Source organism: Sylvia atricapilla, chromosome 6 (genome assembly GCF_009819655.1).
Source record: "Sylvia atricapilla isolate bSylAtr1 chromosome 6, bSylAtr1.pri, whole genome shotgun sequence".
Lineage (NCBI taxonomy): Eukaryota > Metazoa > Chordata > Aves > Passeriformes > Sylviidae > Sylvia > Sylvia atricapilla.
Window position 1 is genome coordinate 9,176,263 of NC_089145.1, and position 23,607 is coordinate 9,199,869.

Sequence of the window (23,607 nt, forward strand, 5' to 3'; positions counted from 1 at the left end):
TGCGCCCCCGAGGGGCGGGGCCTGCGCCGGCCATGGCGGCCGAGGCGGCGGAGCGGCAGCTGGGGCTGCTGAGGGACGAGCGGGAGGCCGAGCTGGCACAGAGCAGGTGCGGCACACACCGGGCGGGGACACGGCACACACGGCACGGGGACACGGCACACACGGCACACACGGCACACACGGCACACACGGCACGGGAACACGGCACCGGGGGTTACGGGGCGGCGACAGCCGGGGGCATGTGCGGCTGAGGGGACACGGGAGCGCTGCCGCCTGTGGGGAGCGCAGAGGGACCCTCAGCTGGGACTCCCTGTCACCTGTGGAAACCCTGAGAGATCCTCCCCTGAGACCCCCTGTCACCTCTAGGAAACCTTGCTGTCATCTATGGGAATGCTGCAGGAATCCCGCCTTCCTAAGCAGCCCACCCCACCGGGAAACCCTCCCCACAGGGCTCTGATCCGTGGGGAATCCTTCTGGATTTGCCCCCGTAGGACCGAGTCACCCTCTTAGATGGCCTTGGTGGGGGACAGACGCTTAGCCAGCCGTGAGGATGGAGGTGCCAGGAGGCAGGATAAGGGCATTCCGCTCTGTCCCCTGGAGCCGTGACCCTCAGCCTCACCCCGTGGTGTTCCCACCCGTGTGTGGTTCCCAGGGCATGGCAGGAAAGCGTCTCCCTGAAGGAATTGCAGCGGAGAGGCGTCTGCTTGCTCAAGCTCCAGGTCACCAGCCAGAGAACCGGCCTCTACGGGCGTCTCCTCGTGACATTCCAGCCCAGGAAGTGGGATTCGGACACCGAGCTGCCCTCCAACAGCTTTGGCCCTGGTCAGTGACACTCCTGTCTTTCCAGAGAAAGATCATACACTCCTAGAATGGTTTGGGTTGGAAAGGACCTTAAAGCTTATCCACCCTCAGCCATGGACACTTTCCATTAGCCCAGGTTGCTCCAAGCCACATCCAGCCTGGAGCACTTCCAGGGATGAGGCTGCCACAGCTTCCCTGGACAATGACACATTTTCCCCACCTCAGTCTCTCCGTTCAAACCTTTGCAGGGGACATCGTGGGGCTCTATGAGTCAGCTGGGCAGGGGGACCCGCTGTGCACGGGCGTGGTGACACGTGTCACCCCCAAGGCAGTGACGGTGGCCCTGGAGGAGCCCCGGGATGGGGAGCTGGCCGTGGACCACGAGCGCTCCTTCCGCCTGCTCAAGCTGGCCAATGATGTCACCTACAACAGGCTCAAAAGGTGAGGGCTCCCCCGGCTCACTCTGCCCAGCGGGATGAGGAGTGCCAAGTTTAGTCTTCCCAGAACCTTCCCAGTTTGGATTTTCCTAGAACCTCACAACAGCCTCAGTTCACCCACCTGCTGGCTGGTCCTTCCCTTTCCCTCTCCTGGCTGTGTTTTGGTCCCTCTGCATGACCCCTGGGTTCTGTGTAGGGCCTTTTCCATCCTGGCAGGGGGAGTGAACAGCTCCTTGCTGTGATAAACATAATGAAAAAGGCACATTTGGCTATACCAAACAGGGGCCATGGGAAGCAGAAGCCTGAGCAGCACAGGGATGTGTGTGCAAGGGTTGGGAGATGCAGAATTGTGGGGGATTAGTTTTGTGGGGTAGCATTGTTCAGCTTTGGAAGAGTTCTGTCCTGACTAACAGCCTGTCTCTGGGCACTTGGGAGTCTCCAAAGAATTCCTGCTGTGCCTGTAACCTGGATATTCCCTTCTTTGGCAGAGCTTTAATTGCACTCAAGCAGTACCGTGGTGGCCCAGCCTCTGACCTGATTGACGTCCTCTTCTTTGCCTCTGCTCCCAGAGCGTTCCCTGAAACAAGTAAGGGTCCTTTTTTATCAGGCTTGATGATAAATTCCTTGGGAATTGCCCACGAGAACACAAGTAGCTCTGATCTCTGTTCTTATCCACACTTTGCTCCAGAAAAGACATCAGTGTTTAGTGAGAGTCATCAGTGGTGCTGCAACTGGTAGCAGTGTGTTCATACTGGTTTATACTGGGCACACTTCCTCATGGGAAGAACCTTGACAAAAACTTGGATATAAGTAGTATCCACTCTGTTGTGCTTCTTTGGAAAAAAACAGAGATGAAATTACACAGAAGCCACAGGGAGGGCAAAGCCTCTGATCAGCAGCTGTGTCAGGTATCAACAGCTGCTGATGGATATTATCCCTTTACAGAAAGGAAGGATGCAAAAATCAGGGAATGAGAGCTGAGGGTGGGCTGTGTCTAAGCTGTGTACAGAGCTCAGGTCTGCTCTCCCCACTCATGCCATCCATCCCTGCCCTGGTTCTGCCCCGTTTCCTCCTCTCCACTGTTCCCTGCACTGTTTGTCTTTCTTGGATTCCTGGATTTGGCTGCCCACCATGGTTTGCCTCTCTCCCATCCCCTCCAGCCAGGCTTGACTTCTGATAGGATGTGCCAGGGACAAAAAGTGGGCGTTAATGAGTCCTATCCTCATTCCTCTAAGCACTGATCGAAGTCTGAGTCAAACCTTTTAGCCCTTTGGCTGCCTGGGGACCTTGGTGCACTCAAAGTTTTAATATTAAATAAAAGAATTAAATTTTAATCAACCAGCTTTCCTCAACAGTGCTTTTATGCCTGAGGGAGCAGAACTGCCTCTAATGAAGGAAAACTCCTTTTCACCACATCACTCAGCTGAGCCAGGCTGAGCTGAGATGAATTTTCCATCTCCTCAGCACTGGGAATATTGATGGATAGATTGAGCCACGTTAGAGGAGGTGCAGTATGAACACAGAGGCCTTGCAGTTACCTCCTCCCTTCAGAGCTGCTTTCTCCCCAGCTAGAGAGATGTTGTACCAGCCAGGAATTAAGGGACAATAATTTGAAGTAAGCCTGCCCTGACCTGAAGGGCTCTGCCAGACAAACCTCACAGCACTCCGGCAGCTTTTCCACGTCACAGCCTCTCCTTCCATGACAAAGCACCCATTAGCCTGGTTTCTTTGGGGATCTGTCTCATCCCGTCCATTACCTGGTTTCAAACAAACCCATCAGCAGCAGGCTGTGTCAATAAGCCCTGGCCAGCTCATGAAATTGGCTGTCTAGACACACATCTGTGTCAACACCGTTTGGGGATGCGAGATGAGCTCGCTTCCATCAGAAACCAGGGAGCCACAAGTGGGAGGGAGGGCAGAATCCACTCCAGCAGGTGAAATGTGCAGAAGCCTGAATCTGATTTTTTTTTTTTTTTTAAGTGTGAGGGACAAGATGAGAATCCTAATTTTTCAATCAGGGAATCTTGTAGGTGGGTTCTGACACCGCTGTGCATCTCGGTAATTAATTACCAGACAGCAGCAGCCCAACGCAGCTCATCAAAGCCCAGATCCTTTCAAAACACTTAAATATGCAACAGTAAATACCCTTGGCATAACACAAAAACGTGGGACAGGCTGTGGGAAGGATAACCTAAGGAATAGTCAAAAGGAGAGGAAGGGATCTCCAGTGGGTAGGTGGGGTCTGCAGCAAAGGTTGGGACTGGCACAAAGCACTTCCACACCTCACCTTGCTACCTCCAGGAAGGTTCCAAGTGGGAGAACAATTTTTCCAAAAAGGACAGGGTCTGAACTGAGCAGGAATTTTGCCCATATCAGACTCCCTGGGAAGCAGAATCCAGATGCTCACCTATCCAAAATGCTCTCCTTGTCTCCCTTCCACTTTGACCTGCACCCGTGGCCCTGCTGGAGCTTCCACAGCTGGAGTCTCTTCCAAACAATCCTCCCCTGCTCCCAGCATCTATATGGGATCCCTGCACCCCTGCATTCCGGGAATGTGGGGGAGTGGAGAGGCTTTGCCTGCCAGCAGAGGCCAGCATTGCCCTGCTTGCTGTGCTCTTCCTGGCCGTCCAAGAGGGACATGTCCCTTTTCCCTTTGGAAAGTGTATTCTGCTTTACCTGTGCAGGTCACTGAAGCTGCCAGCTCTCTCCTGTGCTCCTGGACTGGAGAAAGTCAGGAATGCTCATTTTTATTCCTGGTTCCAGAAGGCCTGGCTTGTGTCCAAATCTGCCCATGGCTGTCAAAACATTTGAAAAAGGAAAGAAGCAATTAGAAATCCCTGGTTAAAAGGCAGGAATGTCCTCAGAAAAAGCCAACCTGGCAGCAGAGCACTGAGAAAACATCAGGGATTTCCAGTAACTTTCTTGGCTTTTTGGCACAAGTCACTTGGAAAAAAACCTGAGATGCTCCTCATCCCTCTGCCCTGTGACACCTCTTGCCATCACAGAGGCCATAGGGAGACCTCTGAGATTTTTGGGGAAGTCTAAGCAGTCCAGACAACTCAGCTGCCAGATATTTCCTCTGGAGAACGGGGAAAGTTCTAATCCAGGCTGAAGTACCTACCTGGATTGTGTCCAGCAGCATTGGCTGCAGTGAGGTTGTACCAGGGAGGAGCTGCAGGTGGGCCTGGATTGCTCTTGGTCAGAAATAATACCTTGGAAAGGACTTCCAGCTCTGGAAAACCTGGACTCTTCCTCTCAGGAAGAGCTGTTCCCATCCACTTCTGGTGCAAAGACTCCTTTCCTGGGCTTGGATATTACCCCCCCACCAACCCACTGCCTCACCAGAGCTGCTGGAACTGTGCAGAAAAGCATCTCAGTACCTGGGAATGTTGGGGCACCAACCTGGCCAAGGAGATTCAGTTTCTAACACTAATAAATGGAGTTGTGCATCAGGGCACAATTACCTGGCCACCAGCAAGACACATCCCAGGGATTTCTTCAGGTGAGGGTACCTGGAGCCCAGCTGCTGCAGGGAGAAGAGTTTCCACAGCATCCCATAAGATGCATCCCTCCTCCCCACCACTGTGGCCAGCCCAGGAGAGGCACATTCCCAGTCTTCCCACACAGCAGCTCTTGGCAGCATGTGGTTAGGAGGGATGAGGGTGGGCACAGGCCTGGAGAAATTCCTGAGCTCATCCTTGAGCAAGGAAGCATCAATGACTCCCACATCCCGGCTGTTCCTCACTGTGGGAAAAGCCTCTCAGGTTGGAAGCTATTCTTGTTGTTTTTTTTTTTCCCAGCCCATGGGGTGCTTCCTGCTCTTGTGTTAGTCATTAACACACTCACCCAAAATTTACATATAAACCAAGAGGCAGAGTGACAGCAGAGAGCACCTTTAGCCCCGTTTCTCTCTTCATCATCATGTTCTCAATGAGTATCTTTTGTTTAAGCTCATTTAGTGGTGCTGCTTCAAAAGCCACAGGCCACACACAGGTTCACCTGCTTAAAAACCAGAAGAAACTTCCATGTTTTTAATCCAGCCCTTAATGCAAAGAGAGGGATGAACCACATGATGCCCAGCAGGGAAGGATGCCCAGAGACGTGTCTTATGTAAGCTTTTGTGGGAACGTTATTTTCAGGAAACCTCGGTGTAATGAGTCATCATCCCTGCTGTAATTAACTCCCATAATGAACAAGGAGATTAGCATTAGGATTAGGGGGGGAGATGAGAATAAATTTGGGCCTAAATGGTATAAATCTGCGAGGTTAAAAAGCAGCTTTTGAGAATTCAGTCTCTGCAGTGAAACCAATTCTCTTCTAATACGATTTGCATATTCTTTTCTCTTTTTTCCTCCCTTATTAAAGCAGAAACTAATTTTAGTTTTATCATTTAAATTGCTCTTTGTACCTTTTCCTGCCTTCATTCCCAGTCTTGGCTGACCACCACAGGGCTGCTCTGCTCTCTTCACAGACTGTAGGTTTTCTGCTTTTTCACTGGGGCTGCACTGGATTTGTTCACTGGCTGGGATTTGTTTGCCAGATTTGCTACTTTCTTCCCTAATTTTCATTGGAAATGTCACTTATGATCTTGGTTCTCCTGCAAAACAAACCCAGAGCTCCCTCCAGAGCCAGCAAAACCACACCTGGTTGATGCTGGAGCAGCTAAATTCCTCTTAAATTCTGGGAATTCCACCACTCAGTGGCTGAAGGCCAAGTGTCAGGGCTGGGGAGGGGATGGGGAAGCACAGATGCAGGATGGGGAGGGAGTCTGTTTGTTTTGGAAGCATAAAAAGCTTATTTTTACCTTTTGGGGTCTTCCAGCCCCCTCAGTGCTTTCCTCTCAAGGTTCTCCTCATTATAAAATGCATTTGGGCCAGCTGCACAGAGCTCCATGTATTTCTGGATTTGTGCTTCTCAGCCCCTTCCCAGTTGGGGCTGATGTCCCAGTGACTCTCCTGCTGTCTCCCCAGAGCCTCTGCAATTCTTCAATGCCTCCCTGGATGAGTCTCAGAGGGAAGCTGTGTCCTTCTCCCTGGCTCAGAGGGAGCTCGCCATCGTCCACGGGCCTCCTGGCACAGGGAAAACCACGACCCTGGTGGAGATCATCCTGCAGGCTGTGCAGCAGGGCCTGAAGGTGAGGCTTGGGGACAGGGCTGTGGTGACAGGGATCACCTCAGGTGCCCACCAGTGACCACCTTGCCTTGTGTGAAGGCCTTAGAGCAGCCTTCCACTCGTGGGAGGGGCCTGCAGGGAAAGCTTTGCAGAGATTCTTCATCAGGAGCTGGGGTGATACCACAAGGGTAGATGGCTTCAAATGGGAAAAAGGGAAATTTAGGCTGGATATTGGGAAGAAAACCTTCCCTGTGAGGGTGGTGGGGCCTTGGCATCCAGGCTGCCCAGAGGAGCTGTGGCTGCCCCATCCCTGGAAGTGTCCAAGGCCAGGTTGGACAGGGCTTGGAGCAACCTGGGCTAGTGCAAGGTGGGGGTAGGGGGGTGCTGGATGGGCTTTAAGGTCCCACCCAGACTATTCCAGGTTTCTGTGCTTATTTTGCACTCTCCTGGGCTTCGTGGCAGCTGGAGCAGCTCCTGTTGGATCTGTGCTAATCCAGAGCCTGCCTTGGCTTGGAGGGACCGGGGACTTCCCCAGCAGCTCCAGGGAGGTGCTGGCAGAGCTCAGGTTTGGTGTTCACCGGGGAGGTGAACACCAAACTTCACAGTTTGGTGCTGCAAAGCAAGGAGGGAATTACTCCCGTGGTTTATTCCCAACAGAAGCACGCTGGTCTCCCTCTCTCCGTCTCTTCCTGCTTGCACACCTCTGCTGCAGGCTCTGTGCCCTCAGAGGTGCCCAGGCCGTGTGTGTGCCCCGGCAGGTGCTGTGCTGTGCCCCGTCCAACGTGGCCGTGGATAACCTGGTGGAGCGGCTGGCGGGCGGCCGGGCGCGGCTGCTGCGCCTGGGACACCCGGCCCGCCTGCTCCAGCCCATCCAGCAGCACTGCCTGGACGCCGTGCTGGCCCGAGGGGACAACGCCCACATCGTGGCTGACATCAGGAGGGACATGGACCAGGCCTGGGTGCGTGGCGTCCCGCGAGGGTGGGGATGCGTGCAGCCTGGGGTAATCGATCCCAGGAGAAGGTCAGATATGTTAGGGAGAAGTTCTTCCCTGTGAGGGTGGGAAGGCCCTGGAATGGATGTCTCAGAGAAGCTGTGGCTGCCCCAGCCCTGGAAGTGTCCAAAGCCAGGTAGGATGGGGCTTGGAGCAACCTGGGCTAGTGGAAGGTGTCTCTGCCCATGCCAGGGGGTGGAATGAGATGATCCGTAAGGTCCCTTCTAACCCAAACCATTTTGGGATTCTCTGATCTTCATGTGCTGGAGGACAGAACTCCTCCTGCCTGAATCTCTCATGGAACTGGGAAAATTCCAGTCCCTGCTGCCCCTCACATCACCTGTCTGGCCTGATCTGTGCCCTCCTCTTTACCAGAGAAACATTCCCATCATTAATTGACTTCCCAAGAAGATGTCTGCCTGTCCTGATACTCCCTCCCACTCTCAGCCACCTCAAGTAGAAAGCAGAGCACATTTAAAAACGCATCCTTACTTTCTTTTTTCTCACCCTAATTTCCTAACATTCTCTCACCACATAGCTCTGGTACTTGGGGTGAGGGTTTGATGCTAATTAGGTTCTTTTCCTTCCCTTTTCTGGTGGCAGCACTGTCCAAAAGCCTTTTTTTTTTTTTTTTTTAACTCCTTAATTTATTTTCCATCTTTCTCACTGGTGATTAATTTTCCCTTTCATCTCCTTGGGAGGAGTGTGTCACAGAAGCTGCCCTTGGCTGCAGAGACCTCATCTCCAAGGTCCTGACCCATCTTTTCTTCCTCTTGCCTCTGTTTCTCCACTGCCACATTCTCTGCGGTTCACTGGAACAATTTCTCACTTTTCAGCTCCACATTTTGATTGTTCTCTCTCTCCTTCCCTTCTCCCCAGCCCACAGAAGGAGCAGTAACAGAAATGAAAACCTGTAGTCCTCTTGAGGCATTTCCTACTCCTCTGTGCCTCTTTCCCTCACCTGGCTTCGAGATTCCCAGGACCTCAGCTTCTGGATACTCCTTACCCCAGTGAGCCCCACAGTACCTGAGAAAGAAATGTAGCACAGGTCCAGGGCCAGTCCAGCTCCAGGGATGCTGAGCAGGATCAGAAAACAGTCCAGGAGGATGAGGCAGAGAATCCAGGAAAGAAACCAGGCTCACTCCATGAGCTGCCCTTAAATAGACTCCCAGACCAGTGAGTGGATGAGAGAGCCCCTATGAGGCAGGTGGGGGATGATCAGAGCTGATATTCCTAATTCCCAGGTAGGAGTAGGTGGGCATCCAGACTGCCCCCATCCTCAGGGCCTGTGATCCCACCCCTGGAGTTCCTGAGCCCGTTTTGACCACGGCTGACAGACACATGGAGGTGTCACAGTTTTAAATACCTGTGAGTTCAGCCAAAACAGGGAGTTGAGCTTGTCCATGTTAGACCCTGGAAAATCCATCCATCCATGCATCCATCTATCCATGGCATGACTCTAGGAACTGGCAGGTCTTACTGTTCTGGCTACATATGAGAGCTTCTGTCTGCAGCCCTTTCATCCTTCCCAAGCCTTACCTCCAGGGAAATAATCCCAGTTTCTGTCTGGGATTGCTCAGTGAGCCATAGCTGGGCTGTGGTCCCATGTTTGCTGCTCTGGCAGTGCTGGTGGGTTGGGCTGGTAGATACATTTAACACCTGCTAAAAAAAGCCCTGGGCATGTCCGGATGCTGCTCTGGATCCTTTCCAGCAGCTCAGAGAGGCCAGTTTGAGGTGGCAGAGCTGCTGCTGGGGCTTGAGAAGCCCTCCTGCTTCCAGAAAGGCTCTGCTTTCTCAGAATAAAATAGGAAATCCCAGTCTCTCCCCCAGCAGAGGAACAAGACCCCTCTTCCCAAACATTCCTCCCTGCTCCATGCCCAGGTGCTTTGGCTGATCTCAGACATGGCCAGAACTGAGTAGCAGCAGTTGGCTCTATCCCAATTTTTCTCTTTTCTAGGCAAAAACCAAAAAGGCCCAAGACAAGGGAGAGAGAAGCCATCTTCTGGGAGAGATTAAGACCCTGAGGAAGGAGCTGAAGGAGCGAGAAGAGGCTGCAATGACTGCAGCTCTCAGCCAGGCCAGCGTTGTCCTTGCCACCAACACAGGTGGGACATCCTCCTGCTTGGTGTTTTTCCCCCCCTTTGCCAGGTAAACCACGTGCTCTGCAAGGCAGCATCCTGCTGGGATAGCTGGGACACTTGCTCTGAGCTCCTGGGAGCCCAGCAAAGCCTCTCGAACCCTTCCCCAGTGGGATTCTCCCAGCTTCCACTGTGGCACAAGATGTTGTTGAGCACAGAATATGGATCTGGAAGGGCTCCTGTTAGCTCTGAGTGGGAGCTGGGAGTGCAGTGAGTAAACAAGTGCTGCTGGAGGTGTCTGCTCCCAACTGCATAAATCACATGGGATTGCTTCCCTGCCTGGACCCTTTCCAGGATTGATGCAATCCAGCACGTGTTTCCAGAGCCTGCTCCCAGGCTGCACGTGGCTGGTTCTGCACTCACCCAAATGATGTGACTCGGGATTTTAGGGAGCAGTTCCAGGTGTCCATCAGGCATCTGCAGCCACGGATGGGAAGGTTTGGCACGTGTGGAAAGGGCTTCGCTGGCTCAGGTTTTTCATACTCCAGGGCCCACTTACAATCTTCAGATCTGGTTGCTCAAAGGTCATTTGTTGAAAGGAGACATCAATAATTTTAGGTCATAAAAAAGCAAGTTACTGGAATGAAGGTTAGCAGAAAGATAAATCCTTCTGTGTCTTAGTCCCTGGGAGTTGGCCTCTCACTTCTTTTTGCTTGCCTGAAAGAGAGGAGGATATTTCCTTCTCCCAGTGAAACTGGTATTTTTGTTGATCAGCTGTGATTCTCCCTGGAACTGGAGCTTCCCAGCCAGCTGGGGGTCTGTGCAAGTGGCAAAAGTTGAGCTATAACTGTACAACTCACCAGGGTGGATTCATACAGGCTGGAAAGCAGTTTTGGAAGGAAAACAGTGTCTTTGATGGCAAACTGGAATGTCTGAAGTGATGCAGAGCTGTAGAGGCAGCAGGATTTACAGTGACAAAGCCAAATCCCCGCTCTCAGAGCTGCAATAGCACAGGAGCTTTGGAAATAAACCATTTCTGTGAATAAAAATCCCCTGTGCTGGGAAGCTGGCTTCTTCACCCTGCCTTCCTCCTTTTGCATCCTTCTTCTTTGTGAACTGCAGTGAGATTTGGATGCCCCTAGAACTCAGATTTCTGATCAATGTATGGATCAGTATCCATAGGTCTAGGTTAGAGCAGGATGTCTGTAAGGAAACAAATGTTACAAATGGACTTCTGATATTAAAAACCAGCCCTTGCTGTGGCTGTCTGGTTCCAGTCTCCTTTCCATCTTCCAAGTGCCACGAGGAGGAGCAGAGGCATAGGGGTCTCAGCCCATCTCCCCCTCTCAGGGTGTCCCTCAGTTACCAGACAGGTGGATCCCCAGTCAGTCCCTCAGTCGGGGATGAGGAGTTTTGTTGGCACTGGGAGGCAGCAGGAAGGTGGGTGTTCCTTGCTCTGCTCCAGATGAACCACTGGTGTGTGTTGTTCTCTTTGGCATCTGGGCTTCACTGCTGTTCCCAAAGATACTTGGAAGCTTCTGGGCCCAGATGCAGGAGGAAAAAAAAGGGACAAATAGGAACTGGCAAAAACAATCCTGACTTATACGTATGAATGGATACATGTTTGGCAGGGCTGAATTCCTAAATCTCTGCAAAGAAATTTCTTCTTGCCTCAGTCGCTATTACAGCTTGTGAGGTTTGTTTCCAGAGCAGATTCCCTGCTCTTCCTTGCTTCCCTGCTCACTTGGGAACCTTCTCCTTCCACCAGGTGCTTCCTCGGACGGCCCCCTGAAGCTGCTGCCTGAAACCCATTTTGACCTGGTGGTGATTGATGAGTGTGCCCAGGCTTTGGAAGCCAGCTGCTGGATCCCTCTGCTGAAGGCTCCCAAGTGCATCCTGGCTGGGGATCACAAGCAGCTGCCCCCCACTATCATCTCCCACAGGTAAAAAATCCTGGATCCTCCTCTTCCTTGTGCAGCTTCCGAATCCTCGTGATTGGAGACATTTCATGGTGGAGATTTGTGCTGCCTGCAGGCTCTGTGCAATGCATTTGGGCTCATCCTCAGGCTAATCCAAGTCTTTCCTTTAATTCTGCTTCTGTGGTTCCCACATTTATTTATTTAATGTATTAATATGTGAATTGGCCCAGTGAGATGCTGCATTATCACACACCTCAGGGATTATAAAACCTCCCAGTCCCTACAACATGGATAATAAGAACAGTTAGTTTGTGGAAAAGATCTATGGATAGTGCAGATTGCCTGTGCTTCCAGGGGGATGCTGCAAAGAGTACTGAGGAATCTGAGTAATTTAAAATATAAATGTGCTCATGTTTATCTGGTTTAGGCAGCTCCAGATCTGGAATTACTGAACCACAGAAGCAGAAAAATAGGACTGACTTCATAAACATCCTCTCCTGCTACGAGAAAATAATGAACAAGACACATATCTGCCATCTCACTTGGATTTTCAACACAGGAAATGAAAAATCCAAGGCAGGCAGCAGCTCTCAGCACATGTCTGGGAAATAGTGAGAACAACATTCAGGGGCTGCAGCATCCTCTCATTTTACCTCTCTCAGATGCCCAAAAGCTTGCTGTTCTGCAGGTGATAAATACATGCTCAACTGCCTCGAAGTGTCCAGGCTGGTGAGCTGCAAAAGCCTCTCCAGAGCCCTCCACTCTTGGCATCCTGCTCTTTATTCCCTGTGAATTTGCAGGCCAGCTCTCCCTGCCTGGATTTTCCAAGCAAGGCACTTTTTGGAGCAGTATCTTGTTGGTAGCAAGAAGAAATTTTTCCATTTGGTTCTTCTAATTTCAAGGTTATCATTATTTTCTCTAAGTGTTGCATGAAGTTCCTCTTCTCCTCCAGAAAAACTGCATGATAACTCCATAATAGCTATCATAGTTATATCATAGGATATATCATATCCTATGATATCATAGGATTATGATATAGTTATCATAGGATATCTATAGGTTATCATAGGATATCTCCATAGTGCCCATCCAGCTGGATCCACCTCAGTAGCCTCAGCCCATTTATTTCCCCAGACTGTCAGATTAAGGAAACACAAGAAAAATCCCAGCTCTTTTACTCTGGAATGAGGCTGACACTCAGCTGGTGTCACTTCTGGCTCTCTCTTTCGAGACAAAAGTGGCTTTTCTTCAGTCCAGAAACATTATAGCAGCTGCTTTTTTCTGCTGTCACAGTGGCTGCTGCCAGGAGCCTTGGCTGGAGCTGGCAGCAAGAAGCTCCTCACATCCTGCAGAGCTCCTGGATCTCCTCCTGCTCCTGCTTGAGGAGTTATGCTTTTCTCTGCATCAGCTTTTGACTTGGTGGCCTGGGCAGTGCTGGGGGAACATCAGACTCCATGACCTTACAGATCTTTTTCCAGCCTGAACAACTGTGATGCAAATCAATGGAATGCTGGAGAGCCCCGTTTTGGGCTTTCCACATTTCCTGCAGGCCCAGGAGGCAGCGCAGAGGCAGATCCCTGCCACCTCCTGCCGTGGGTATTTCCAGAGCTCCCACAAAGGCCCTGAACCACCTGCCACCTCCTCTGTGGTTCAGGGGAAGCAAGGAGCTATTTCCAGGGATGATTCATGCAGAGGACTCCAACCCTTCCACCCACCTTCCCCTTCTCCATTGATGACAGCGAGCCTGGAGTGGGTGGGCTCCTATTTTTGGGGCCACAGGGAAGGGTCTGAAGTTATCCAGGATGAATCTAGGCTGGCAGGAGGCTCGGCTGTTACTACAGCAGAGGAAGTCAGCCCTGCTGAGGCAGGAAGCCTCTGTCCAGCAGGAATGCTGTGGGACTCTATCCACCTCCCTGTTACCTGCATTTTCATCTGTGGAATCAGCATTTACCTGTTCCTATCAGCAGTGACCCCGTGAGCCTTAGGGAATGTTTGACGAAGGGTCTGAAGGCTGCTCCTCTTCCCTGCTTTCTGAGACACTTGGAGCAGTCCCAGGATGCAGAGGGCATTCCCACACACACTTTCCAGTCCATTCTGGAAAATTCCAGCCCCTCTGATTCCCCCTTGGTAGTTCCAGCCGAGGCCCACAGACAGCAGCTTCCATCCTGGAGGTCCTCCTCCTCCGTTTTATCCTTGTCCCTGTGGGCATCTCCATGCCAGGGCACTTCCTACAGTCTGACAGGAGCATCTCTTTGCCTTGTTGGAGCCTTCATTACATCCTTTTCCCAAAGAATTTGTCTCCACATCAGGACTCTGGTGTATTAATTTGGTTTTACTCCCCTCAGATACTGGCAGTTGCCTATCAAAGCTCTTGCTCTCAACCTGTTTCCTGGACAAACACAGGGATATTTTCCCATCTTGTTTGTCAATGGTCAGTCTGGATGACTGCACCGTCCCAAATCAGTGTGCTGGTTCCCATGGCTGGTCTGAATGGACATCCTTTCACTTTGTCACTGAAGTGCTAGACCTTGGGTTTCTCTGGTAGCCTCCACAGCTGGAATGTCCTGGTGCACATCCATTAATTAAATCCATTAATGTGGAGTTCCTGAAGTGGGAAAAGTCCTTCTCCAGGCTTTTCCAGCCAAATCCAGTGTGTACTGTGGGGATCAGACTCAGGGATCCTATCTCAGGGATGAATAAGAAAAAAATAGGCCATGACTGAGGACACAGCTCCAGCCTTCCATGGGAAACAATTCCTGTTTTTCTCCTAGTACTGATCATTCTGGACACGTACAGGGCAGGCTGGCCAAGCCCAGCATTTCCTGCAGGCAAAACAAGGTGAAACCATGTTAGCAACAAATCCTGCTTGCTGTGGGCTGAGTTTGGGAATTCTGCCTTTCCCAGCTGTACTTTAGGTACTTTAAAGTAGGTATTCCCAAGCATCCCATGCATGATTCTGTCTGTCCAACCTCTAATCCCAATTTTATTTCTCTAAAGCAATCATTAGGTAAAAAACATCTGCCCAGGGCACTCAGGGTTTCGTTGGCAGAGAATTCAACCACCATAGGAATTAATTGAGTGGTAAAATAACAGAAAATTATTAACAGGTGAAATATTCCCGAGCAGATTAATTCCTCATTATTAATTCAGCATATAACCTCCTGCGGATCCCTGCGGTGGGAATGGTGCTGGAAGGGTAGGCAAGAGCATCATTCCTGAGGCTTGCTGTGAGGTTTAATGGCTGTTTCAGGCATGTGCTTGCACCTGAGTGCCAACAGCTCTCCCTGCTAAATTTCCTTCCTATCCAGGAGATGCAGGCTCTGCAAGCAGAGCGGAACTGGGAGAATCAAGATAATTCCTGATAACTGGAATGCATCCCCCAACCCCACATCTTCTATGTCCCCTTATCCCATCTACCCCAGCCCACCTCTGGCAAACTGCTGCCTCCCACATCCTGCAGCCCCGTCCATCCAGACACTATTCCCCTTTTTTTTTGCCTGTGTGCTGCATCCTATGATTCAGCGAGGAGGAGAGCTAATGAAGCCTGGCTTCTTGGAAAGATTTGTCCTTAATTGTCCCTTCTGCAGGTTTAATGACTTGGCAGTCTCTCGTCACATTTCCCAAGTGCCTGTGGTGAGCGTGGCAGGGCTGGCTGGTGCCACAACAATCCGCTCGCTGTGGGGCCGTGTAGCACTGGAATTCCCCCGGCAGGGATTGGATGCGTGCTGTGCCCCGGAGCTTGATGGAAAGCATTTTCCTGAGCTGTTCCCTGTCATCATTCCCTCATCTTCATGCTGCTTCACTGTGTCTGGCAGCCGCCAGCACCCCTTAATGTCAGCCCCAGTGTGAAAAATCTCCGTACGCTCACAAAATCCGAGCGCAACGACTTCCATCCTTCTTCCTCAGACAGTGCTTCCCAACAAACCCTCTGTGAGGCCAGGAGAAAGCAAATAGGCTCCTGAAAGGCTGAATTCAGTCAGTAGTCAATTCATTTGTGCCACATGTACGAACAAGGGGTGCTGCTGTGGATGTGATGGGGATTTAATGGGTGAAAAGGCAACGTGTGCGTTAGTCCAGGGTGAGTGTCCGGGAAAGGATGGAAATGCTGGAGCAGCAGGGCTCTTGATGAGACAAGCAAGTGCTGGCTATGGGAGCACCAGGCGTTCCAAAATTTGGGGTGGAGCTCTCATCCTAATGCAGTGGGTGATGTTGTGGCTGAGCTTACAGTAACACCAATGTAGCCTTACACTGATGGATTGCAGAATCGCTGAGGTTGGGAAAGACCTCCAAGACCACTGAGTCCACCCTGTGACCAATCCCCACCTTGTCAACCAGACCAGAGCACTGAGTTCCAATTGTTCCTTGAACACCTCCAGGGGTGGTGACTCCACAGGCCGTACCGTTGGCATTGCTTGAATTACAGGGGCAGGATCTGTGTCCAAGCCTCTCTGATCTCATGGCACGAGTCTCTCCCTGAGAGTCCGACAGACAGCACTGTTGGCACCCAGGTGGAGCAGGGGTGACAGTGCCACCACAGGGGTGCTGAGCAGGGCTGGAGTGCAGTTAGCATTAGCACGGACACACTGGGACACATCGTGTGTCAGGAGAGGCTGGCTGAGTCCCTCCCCGCCCTGGGGGATGGACACTCCCCCTGTGAGGTGCCTCTCGGTGCAGGGCGGCGGCCGAGGGGCTGTCCCTGAGCCTGATGGAGCGGCTGGCGGGGCACTACGGGCAGCAGGCGGTGCGGATGCTGACGGTGCAGTACCGCATGCACCGGGACATCATGGAGTGGGCGTCCTCGGAGCTCTACGGCGGCCGGCTCAGCGCACACCCCTCCGTGGCACAGCACCTGCTCAGGTGGGTCACTTGCTCTCTGCTGGTACGGGAGCTGAAATGGCTTTTTCATCCCGGTTTGTCCCTTCCCTGCTGAGTTTTCCGCTCCTCCTGTGGCTGGGGCAGTGTTTTTGTTTCAGCCGCTGTTTCGTCGAGGGGACATTGACGGGGGAGTTTGTCCTTTTTGCACTGTAACCAGAAGTGATGCAGAGTTGTCTTCTGTGTCCTCCTTCCTTGTAGTAATCATGGAATCCCAGAATGGTTTGGCTTGGAAGACTGGAGGCCCACCCAGTCCTGTGCCACAGGCAGGGACCCCTTCCACTAGACCAGATTGCTCCATATCCCATCCAGCCTGGCTCTTCCAGGGATGGGGCAGCCACAGCTTGTGTGGATATTGCTGTAACATCAGCGTTGGTAACTGGCCCTTTCCCAAATACCTTGTGCAGGGACCTGCCAGGCGTCTCCTCCACGGAAGAGACCAGCATTCCCTTGTTGCTCATAGACACCGCTGGCTGTGGCCTCTTTGAGCTGGAAGTGGAGGATGAACAGTCCAAGGGGAATCCAGGTACCATTGGCCACAATGGATGGACTGAGCTGCTCAGCCCACCACAGGCTTGGCCACATCCCAGAGATGTCTCCCTGGGGAAGGTGGGGTACCAGACAGCCTTGCTTAGATGAGAGATCATTCCCTCCATGAATCCTCAACCTCCAGGATTCAAACTGTGTTGGAGCTCTAGTGACAGCGTCCAGCTTGTGGGTGGCCTCTCCAGCTGCTGTGTCCCCTTGCAGGGACATTTCTCCATGCTGAGGACTGGGACAGGTTGGAGAGCACCTGTGGCAGGTGCTTTACGCCAAGGAAGGGTATATAGCAGCAGGCAGAGCACAGGCCTGTTATGGGAAGGCTGTGGATAAAGCTCAGAATTACCTCCCAATCCTCTGCTCTTCCATGAAATCCTGTCTGGCTCTTCTCCATGGATTTTCCTAGGACACTGAGTTCTGCTGTTTATCACCTGAAAAAATAGGTTTCATTATGGAGCTTGAATGCAAAGTCAGGCTGGAAAATATAAGGGCAGTTTTTACCAGTTTAGATACCTTTTATCTTCTGTTTGACCACCACCATCACTTGAGTGCCTCATTTTTCCATGCACCATTCCCAGGGCCCTGCTGAACACAACAGGTTCTTGTTCCCTCATAGAGAGTCAAAAAGCCTGGTCTGAGAGAACTCAGGGATTTGGAGCAGGGGATTAAAAGCAATTTCCCCAAATTTGGGAGGCAGCCTTTTGGCACAGCTCACTGCAGAGTCTTGATGTTTATCACTGTGTTTTGCAGCAAAGCGGGAGCCCAGCCAGTAAACCATGAAATAATTCCTACAAGATTTCATTTTTCCCCTTAGATCCCTCTGAACCAGGCACCATTTTAGACAACCAGTTCATGGCAGCCTTTCCTGTTGTTTTGGGGAGGTGGGCACATTTCTCTGGCCTCTATCCCCTGTCACACTCTATTCCTTTCCTGTGCCAGGGGAGGTCCAGCTGGTGGGGATGCATGTCCAAGCCTTGGTGGACGCTGGTGTGAAGGCCAAGGACATCGCTGTGGTGGCCCCCTACAACCTCCAGGTGAGCTGTCCCTCTCCTGGCATCCTCCCTGTCCCTGCACACAGAGCACCACAAGATCCCAGAGACCTGCAGAGCCAAATTTAACCAGCATTTGGGACCAACTCCTGCACCTTTGAGCAGCTTGAAGCCATGGAAGGAAGAGCTGTTAGTGAGGTGATCCACTCAGGAGATGTCAGTGCTCATCCTCGTGGGTTTGGGAGGGAGGGATTTTCCCCAAAACCGTGCCATTTTAATCCTTTTCACCCATGTATTTCCTTTAAAAGCTACCCTTGGCCTGTTTCTCAGGTGGACATGCTCCGACAGCACCTTTGCCACAGCCACCCTGAGCTAGAAATTAAATCAGTGGATGGTTTCCAAGGAAGGGAGAAGGAGGCAGTGATCCTGTCCTTTGTCAGATCCAACAGGAAAGGTAAGATGTCACTGCTGGAGCGTTGCTTCCCAGGGGAACGGGGAGGAAGTCGTGTAGCCAAGTGCTGTGGTTTAATTGCAGTGCTCTAACACTCGGCTCTGGATGGATTTACTGGCAAACCCTCCCTTTTCAGCCTTTTTTGTTTAATTAATGAATGTATGTGCTGGCAGGGCTGCAGAGGAGGCTCCCGTGGTAGAGCAGGTCCAGGACTGCTCGGTTTGAAGGTTTCCTGGCCCTTGAGGCTTCAGAAATTATTTAAACCAGGGCCCTAAGACTGTCACATCCCATTAGCCCCACATTTAGGAGAGTTGGGGGATAATTTCTTGGGGTTTGAGCCCCATTTTGGGTCAGTTCCCTGCAGAAAGGGAGCAGGAGCTGGCATCCCAAGCCGTGCATGGAAAACGCTGCTTTTGGGAGCAAAATCTAGAGCAGAAAATCAAGTTCTTTGCTATCAGCAGCTGCAGTGAAAGTTAATAGCTGGAAAAAAGCTGCTGCCCTGGGGGCACAAGGCTCCTGTGCGGGGAGCTGAAAGGTTTTGTGGAGCTGGCTGAGCAGGATCGCTCTGTGATCACCTCTGTTCCATGCTGGGATCAATTCCCTTTCCAAACCCACAGCCCTGCAGCCCTACCTGTGCTGCTGGAGGTGAAATGCTGAGTGCCGAGGGCTGGAAGGGGAAAAGAATCCGTGGAAGGAGGAGGTGCCACTTTTTCCAAGCCTAGAGGAGGAAAAGCAGCCTTGTGGGGAGAATGGAGGTGGGGACAGCACTAAGAATAGTCCTGATCCAGGAGTGACTCACCCCTGTGCTGGTGGGAGCTGGTGCCTCTGGGAGGGTGAATGTCCCACAGCACCTTCTCCTGCACAGGGAGAGGCCAAAGCTCAGGTGTAGGGCAGGATTTGTTTTCCTGGGGGCACAGAGAGGCTTCTCCTTGACCTGTCCCTCTGCTGCCAGCAGGAAACTTTCTTTTAAGAGGAAATTCTCCCCTGTGAGGGTGAGGAGGCCCTAGCACAGGTTGCCCAGAAAACCTGTGGCTGCCCCCGTCCTAAAAGTGTCCAAGGCCAGGTTGGAGCAACCTGAGATGATAGAAGTTATCTCTGGAGGGGGGTGGAACTGGATGGTCCTTAAGGTCCTTCCCAACCCAAGCCATTCCAGGATTCAAAGGAGTTGGATTTGCCCCTGCACCTGGGTTAAACCTCATCCTGGTTTAACCTTTGTCCCTGCACCTGGGTTAAACCTCATCAGAGAAACTGGGAATTGTTCTTGGAGCTGCAGAGCAGGGAGAGGGGCTCCCCCTCACGCTGCCCCTCAGAGGCAGCACCGGTGAGGCTGCTGAGGCAGAGGCAGGCTGGGCACTGCTCCGGCAGAGGCATTAATCTCTTCCCGGCTGGCCTGCTCGCTGTTCCCTGGAGCCACCCACGCTCGGCTCTCGCTGGCTGATCCTGCCTGAGTCATCCCGGCACTGCCGGCTCTCGCTGTTGCCTGTGAGCAGAGCAGAACCTCCCCGAGTTCCCAAACGGCTGTTCCCACACACCCTCAGAGAATTTGGGAGCAGGGGGGAGCTCTGTAGGACAGGGGGCAGGTCTTTACCTGCACTCCCTCCTCTCTCGCAAGGTGATCCTTTTCCACGCTGCTCCGTCTCGTGTTTGCTCCCAGCTCCAATCTGAGCTTCTGTCGTGGGCCAGGCAGGGAAATACTTCCACTTCCCACGTGCCTTCCATCCTCTTCCCAACTGCAGGAGCTCAGTGTGGAGCCTGTGGAGCACAGGTAGGAAGAGGAACAGCAGGGAAGAGCAGGGACCAGAGCCCCAGAAATTCCAACCCCCACCCTCCAGCCAACAAAATCCTTGGATCACTTGGACCAAGCCCCTACTCGGAGGCAGCCCTGTCCCCTCTGGCATCCCTTCCCTCCTGTCTTCCCAGGTGAGGTGGGTTTCCTGGCCGAGGAGCGGCGGATCAACGTGGCGGTGACGCGGGCTCGGCGCCAGGTGGCCGTGGTGTGTGACAGCCACACGGTGGGCAGCCGCCCCTTCCTGCGCCGCCTCCTGGACCACCTGTCCCAGCACGGCCTCGTGCGCTCCGCCTTCGAGTACCTGGATGACCTCGTGCCCCAGAACTACCCCGGGGAGGGCTGTGCCCAGCAGCGCCCCAAACCGCCCGGCCCCAAAGCACGGCCGGCTCCGGCTGGGAAGCTCAAGGCGGCAGCGGCAGCCGGAGCAGGGAGCCAGAAACCGGGAGCACGGAGCTCCCCGAGCGCTGCCGGAGCTGGGAGAGATGGCTCGGGGTCCAAGGAGGGTGGGGACAGGTTCAGGGCCATGCTGGTGGCCTTCCTGGCGAGCAGCGAGGCGCAGCTGGATTTCCCGGCGTCCCTGAATTCCCACGAGCGGATGCTGGTTCACGTGCTAGCAGAGGAGTTGGGGCTGCAGCACCTGAGCTCCGGGGAGGGCCGGGACAGGTACATCAGTGTCTGCAAGAGACTCCCCAAGCAGCCCCCACCGCCCTCCAAGCCCCTTCCTGAGCCCCCACCGCCCTCCAAGCCCCTTCCTGAGCCTCCACCACCCTCTGAGCCCCTTCCTGAGCCCCCACCGCCCTCTGAGCCCCTTCCCGAGCCCCAGCATCCCAGTGGGAACACCCCGCACCCTGCAGAGCCAGGAGAAAACAGCAAGGGCTCAGGGAAAGTGGACCTGAAAGCCCTGCACCTGGAGAGAGTCCAGAGGGAGAAAGCCAGGCGGGAGGAGGCGGCGAGGAAGGTGCAGGAGCCCAGCCGTGGCAGCAGGAAGAAGGACAAGACTGAAGCCAAAGGTGAGTCAAGCTTTTTCTAACCAGCACAATTAATGCTCTTCCTTGATTGGATCTTAATCCCAGTAGGTTTGCTCCAGAGAATTTAGGCATGGAGCATGTGGCTCTTGGAAAACTTCAAGGAGGTGGGAACTGGCTGCGGCATCCAGGTAGAGAGGTTTGGATACATGGAGGCACATTCCTTAAGCCAGAGGAAAAACACTGGGGACCTTTTCCCAGGAGAGAGTCTCAGGAATCACATGAGTAGGGAGCGAGGAGCTAAGGAGAGTACCTGGCCCACACTGAAGGATGTAAAGGCAGAGACTGCCCTTTAGCTGCAGGAGGGTAAGTGTGTTCCCAGGCCCCAATCCAGGTGTGTGCTCACCTTTCCCAGGAAAACCAGCAATTGAGAGCACAGCCGAAGAGGATTTCGACGCTCTGATCTCTGCTGCCATCGAAGCTGACAGGACCTGTGGCTTTCCCCGCTGCAAGGCCTCTGTCACCACCCTGGGCCAGCTCTGCCACCACTGCCAGCGGCTCTTCTGCCTCAGCCACCACATCCCTGAGGTAAGGAGGGGCAGGACAGGCTTATCCTGGGAATTTTTCCCTGTGGAGCTCCATGGGCAGGGTTTCCTTGCAGGGAGTTTGAGCAGAGCCCTCCTTGTCAGAGCCTGCACTGAGCTCAGGTACACAGGGCTGGCAGGTGCTGACACCTGGGCTCTGGCAGCTCTTCCTGCGGGTTTTTCTGTTTTCCTCTCATTTTGTGCCTTTCTTTACTGTTTTCTGGCACTTCGAGGCTGTGTGGATAAAGTGAGGCAGGGAGCAGAAATGGAGGAGCACAAGTTTCAGGCTCAAGCAAGCCTGGACTCAGTTCCCAGCTCTTTGCACATTCCCTCTGCATTCTGAGGATGATCCCAGCCCTTCGCAGTTTCTCTCTGCATCCTGGGGACAGGTCAGGCACGGTGCAGTGCTGCCTGGCCAGCAGTTCTGAATTCTCTGTGTCCTTGTTCCCCATCCTGCTGCTTCCACGACCTGTGGAGCCTCCTGGAGCTCAGCAGCCCTATAAATCCTTGGCAAGCTTTTCCCTCTGTCGAGAGCTATCTGTTTCCATGGCAAGGAATAGTTGTATTTATGGTCACTCACCATCCGGGGGGATGGAGATTTATTCCCTGCAGAATGGCCTCTCCCTTCTGAATTGTAATGAGGCTCCAACAATTGTAGGGATTCAAATCCATGTCAGCCCCAGGAGGGGTAGTCACAGCTTTGAGGGAACAGGCTGGGACCCCACTCCATGGAAACATAATTGTCTTTGGGATGGGCCAGGGAAAGAGATCAGAGTTTAGGATCTCAAATGTGAGAGATAATTCCAGTGTTGGACTTGGCTCAGTAAAGCAGATTCATGGCTAAAAAAGGTCTCCTGTTCCCCAAAACACCTTTCCCAGTTCGATGGAAAGGAGCCACTTGAACCATCCCAAAGAATGATTTATCTGGTGTTCTGAGCCCAGGACCTGGATCTTTATATTTCATTCTATGTGAGAGGAGCTATAAATTATATATAAATTATATATATTTAATAAAACACATAATAATAAATATTAATTTTAAAGAATAAGAATAAATATATTAAAAGAATCTAAATATAAAATGAAAATAACTACAAATAAAATGAAAATAAATAGCATAAATAGTAAACAGTAATAAATAATAAAATAATCGAAATTATAAAAAGTATATAAGCGTATAAAGCAATACTTTAATATAAAAACAGCACAATAATATAATAATATGTAACGTAACGATAATGATGGCTGTAAATGATGGGAGATGACTTCAGGGGGATGCCAGGCAGGCAAAAAAGGCATTCCAGGCTGAAGGAGCAGAAGCCCCTGGTTCCCACACGGGTGGTCCCAGCCCCTGGTGTCCGTTCTCTCCCGCAGGTGCACGGCTGTGGGGAGAAGGCCAAGGCCCACGCGCGGCAGCGCATCAGCCGGGAAGGGATCCTGTATCCCGGGAGCGGCCCCAAGGACAAATCCCTGGATCCTGCCAAGAGAGCCCACCTCCAGCGGCGCCTGGACAAGAAGCTCAGTGAGCTGACGAGCCAGAGGAAGGGCAAAAAGAAAGACAAGGAGAAATGAGGGAGCTGAATCCTGCTTTTTTAACCTCATATCTGCAGCTGGTCCCGCCACCCCTGGGCAAAGCTACTGTGCTGGGCCTGGGTGGAATAGGGGGCTCCGTTTTGGGGAGAAAACCTGGAGCTGGGAGCCTTCCTGAGGTAGGGGAGGGAGAGCTGCTGTATTGTCCTGGTTATCTGTATGGACATGGTGATGGATGCACTCAGGGGCCGGAGCACGCTGGTAAAGTGGGCATTAAACACCCAAAGCTGTCACTGTCACTGTCACAGCGAAGTGATGGATGCCCAGGAGCAGGAACATGGGAGGCACAGAAAACCCTAGGTGACCCTGTGCTCCAGGGAGGATGACTCAGGAAATGGATGTGTCCCAGCCCAGCAATCCTCTGGCACTGCTCAGAGCTGGAGAGACCCAGCCTGTCCACACTGCAGCCATTCCCTCCCCACCTGGGCCAGGGGCTCAGGAGGGGGCTCAGCCCTGCTCCAGGTGTGCCTGGGGATGGGAATAGGGAT

General features: G+C 52.5%; 1 protein-coding gene across 1 annotated transcript; it reads left to right on the forward strand.

The window, feature by feature from the left end:
* Positions 1–14: 14 nt before the first annotated feature.
* Positions 15–23,352, forward strand: IGHMBP2 (immunoglobulin mu DNA binding protein 2). The gene is made up of 15 exons (XM_066320597.1): positions 15–106; positions 653–822; positions 1,050–1,242; positions 1,727–1,824; positions 6,209–6,372; positions 7,109–7,309; positions 9,300–9,447; positions 11,189–11,363; positions 16,014–16,196; positions 16,619–16,737; positions 17,691–17,785; positions 18,071–18,194; positions 20,112–20,990; positions 21,361–21,533; positions 22,904–23,352. The coding sequence occupies exons 1-15, from the start codon at positions 33–35 to the stop codon at positions 23,099–23,101; spliced, it is 2,994 nt and encodes a 997-aa protein (XP_066176694.1). The 5' UTR covers positions 15–32; the 3' UTR covers positions 23,102–23,352.
* The last annotated feature ends 255 nt before the right edge of the window (positions 23,353–23,607 follow it).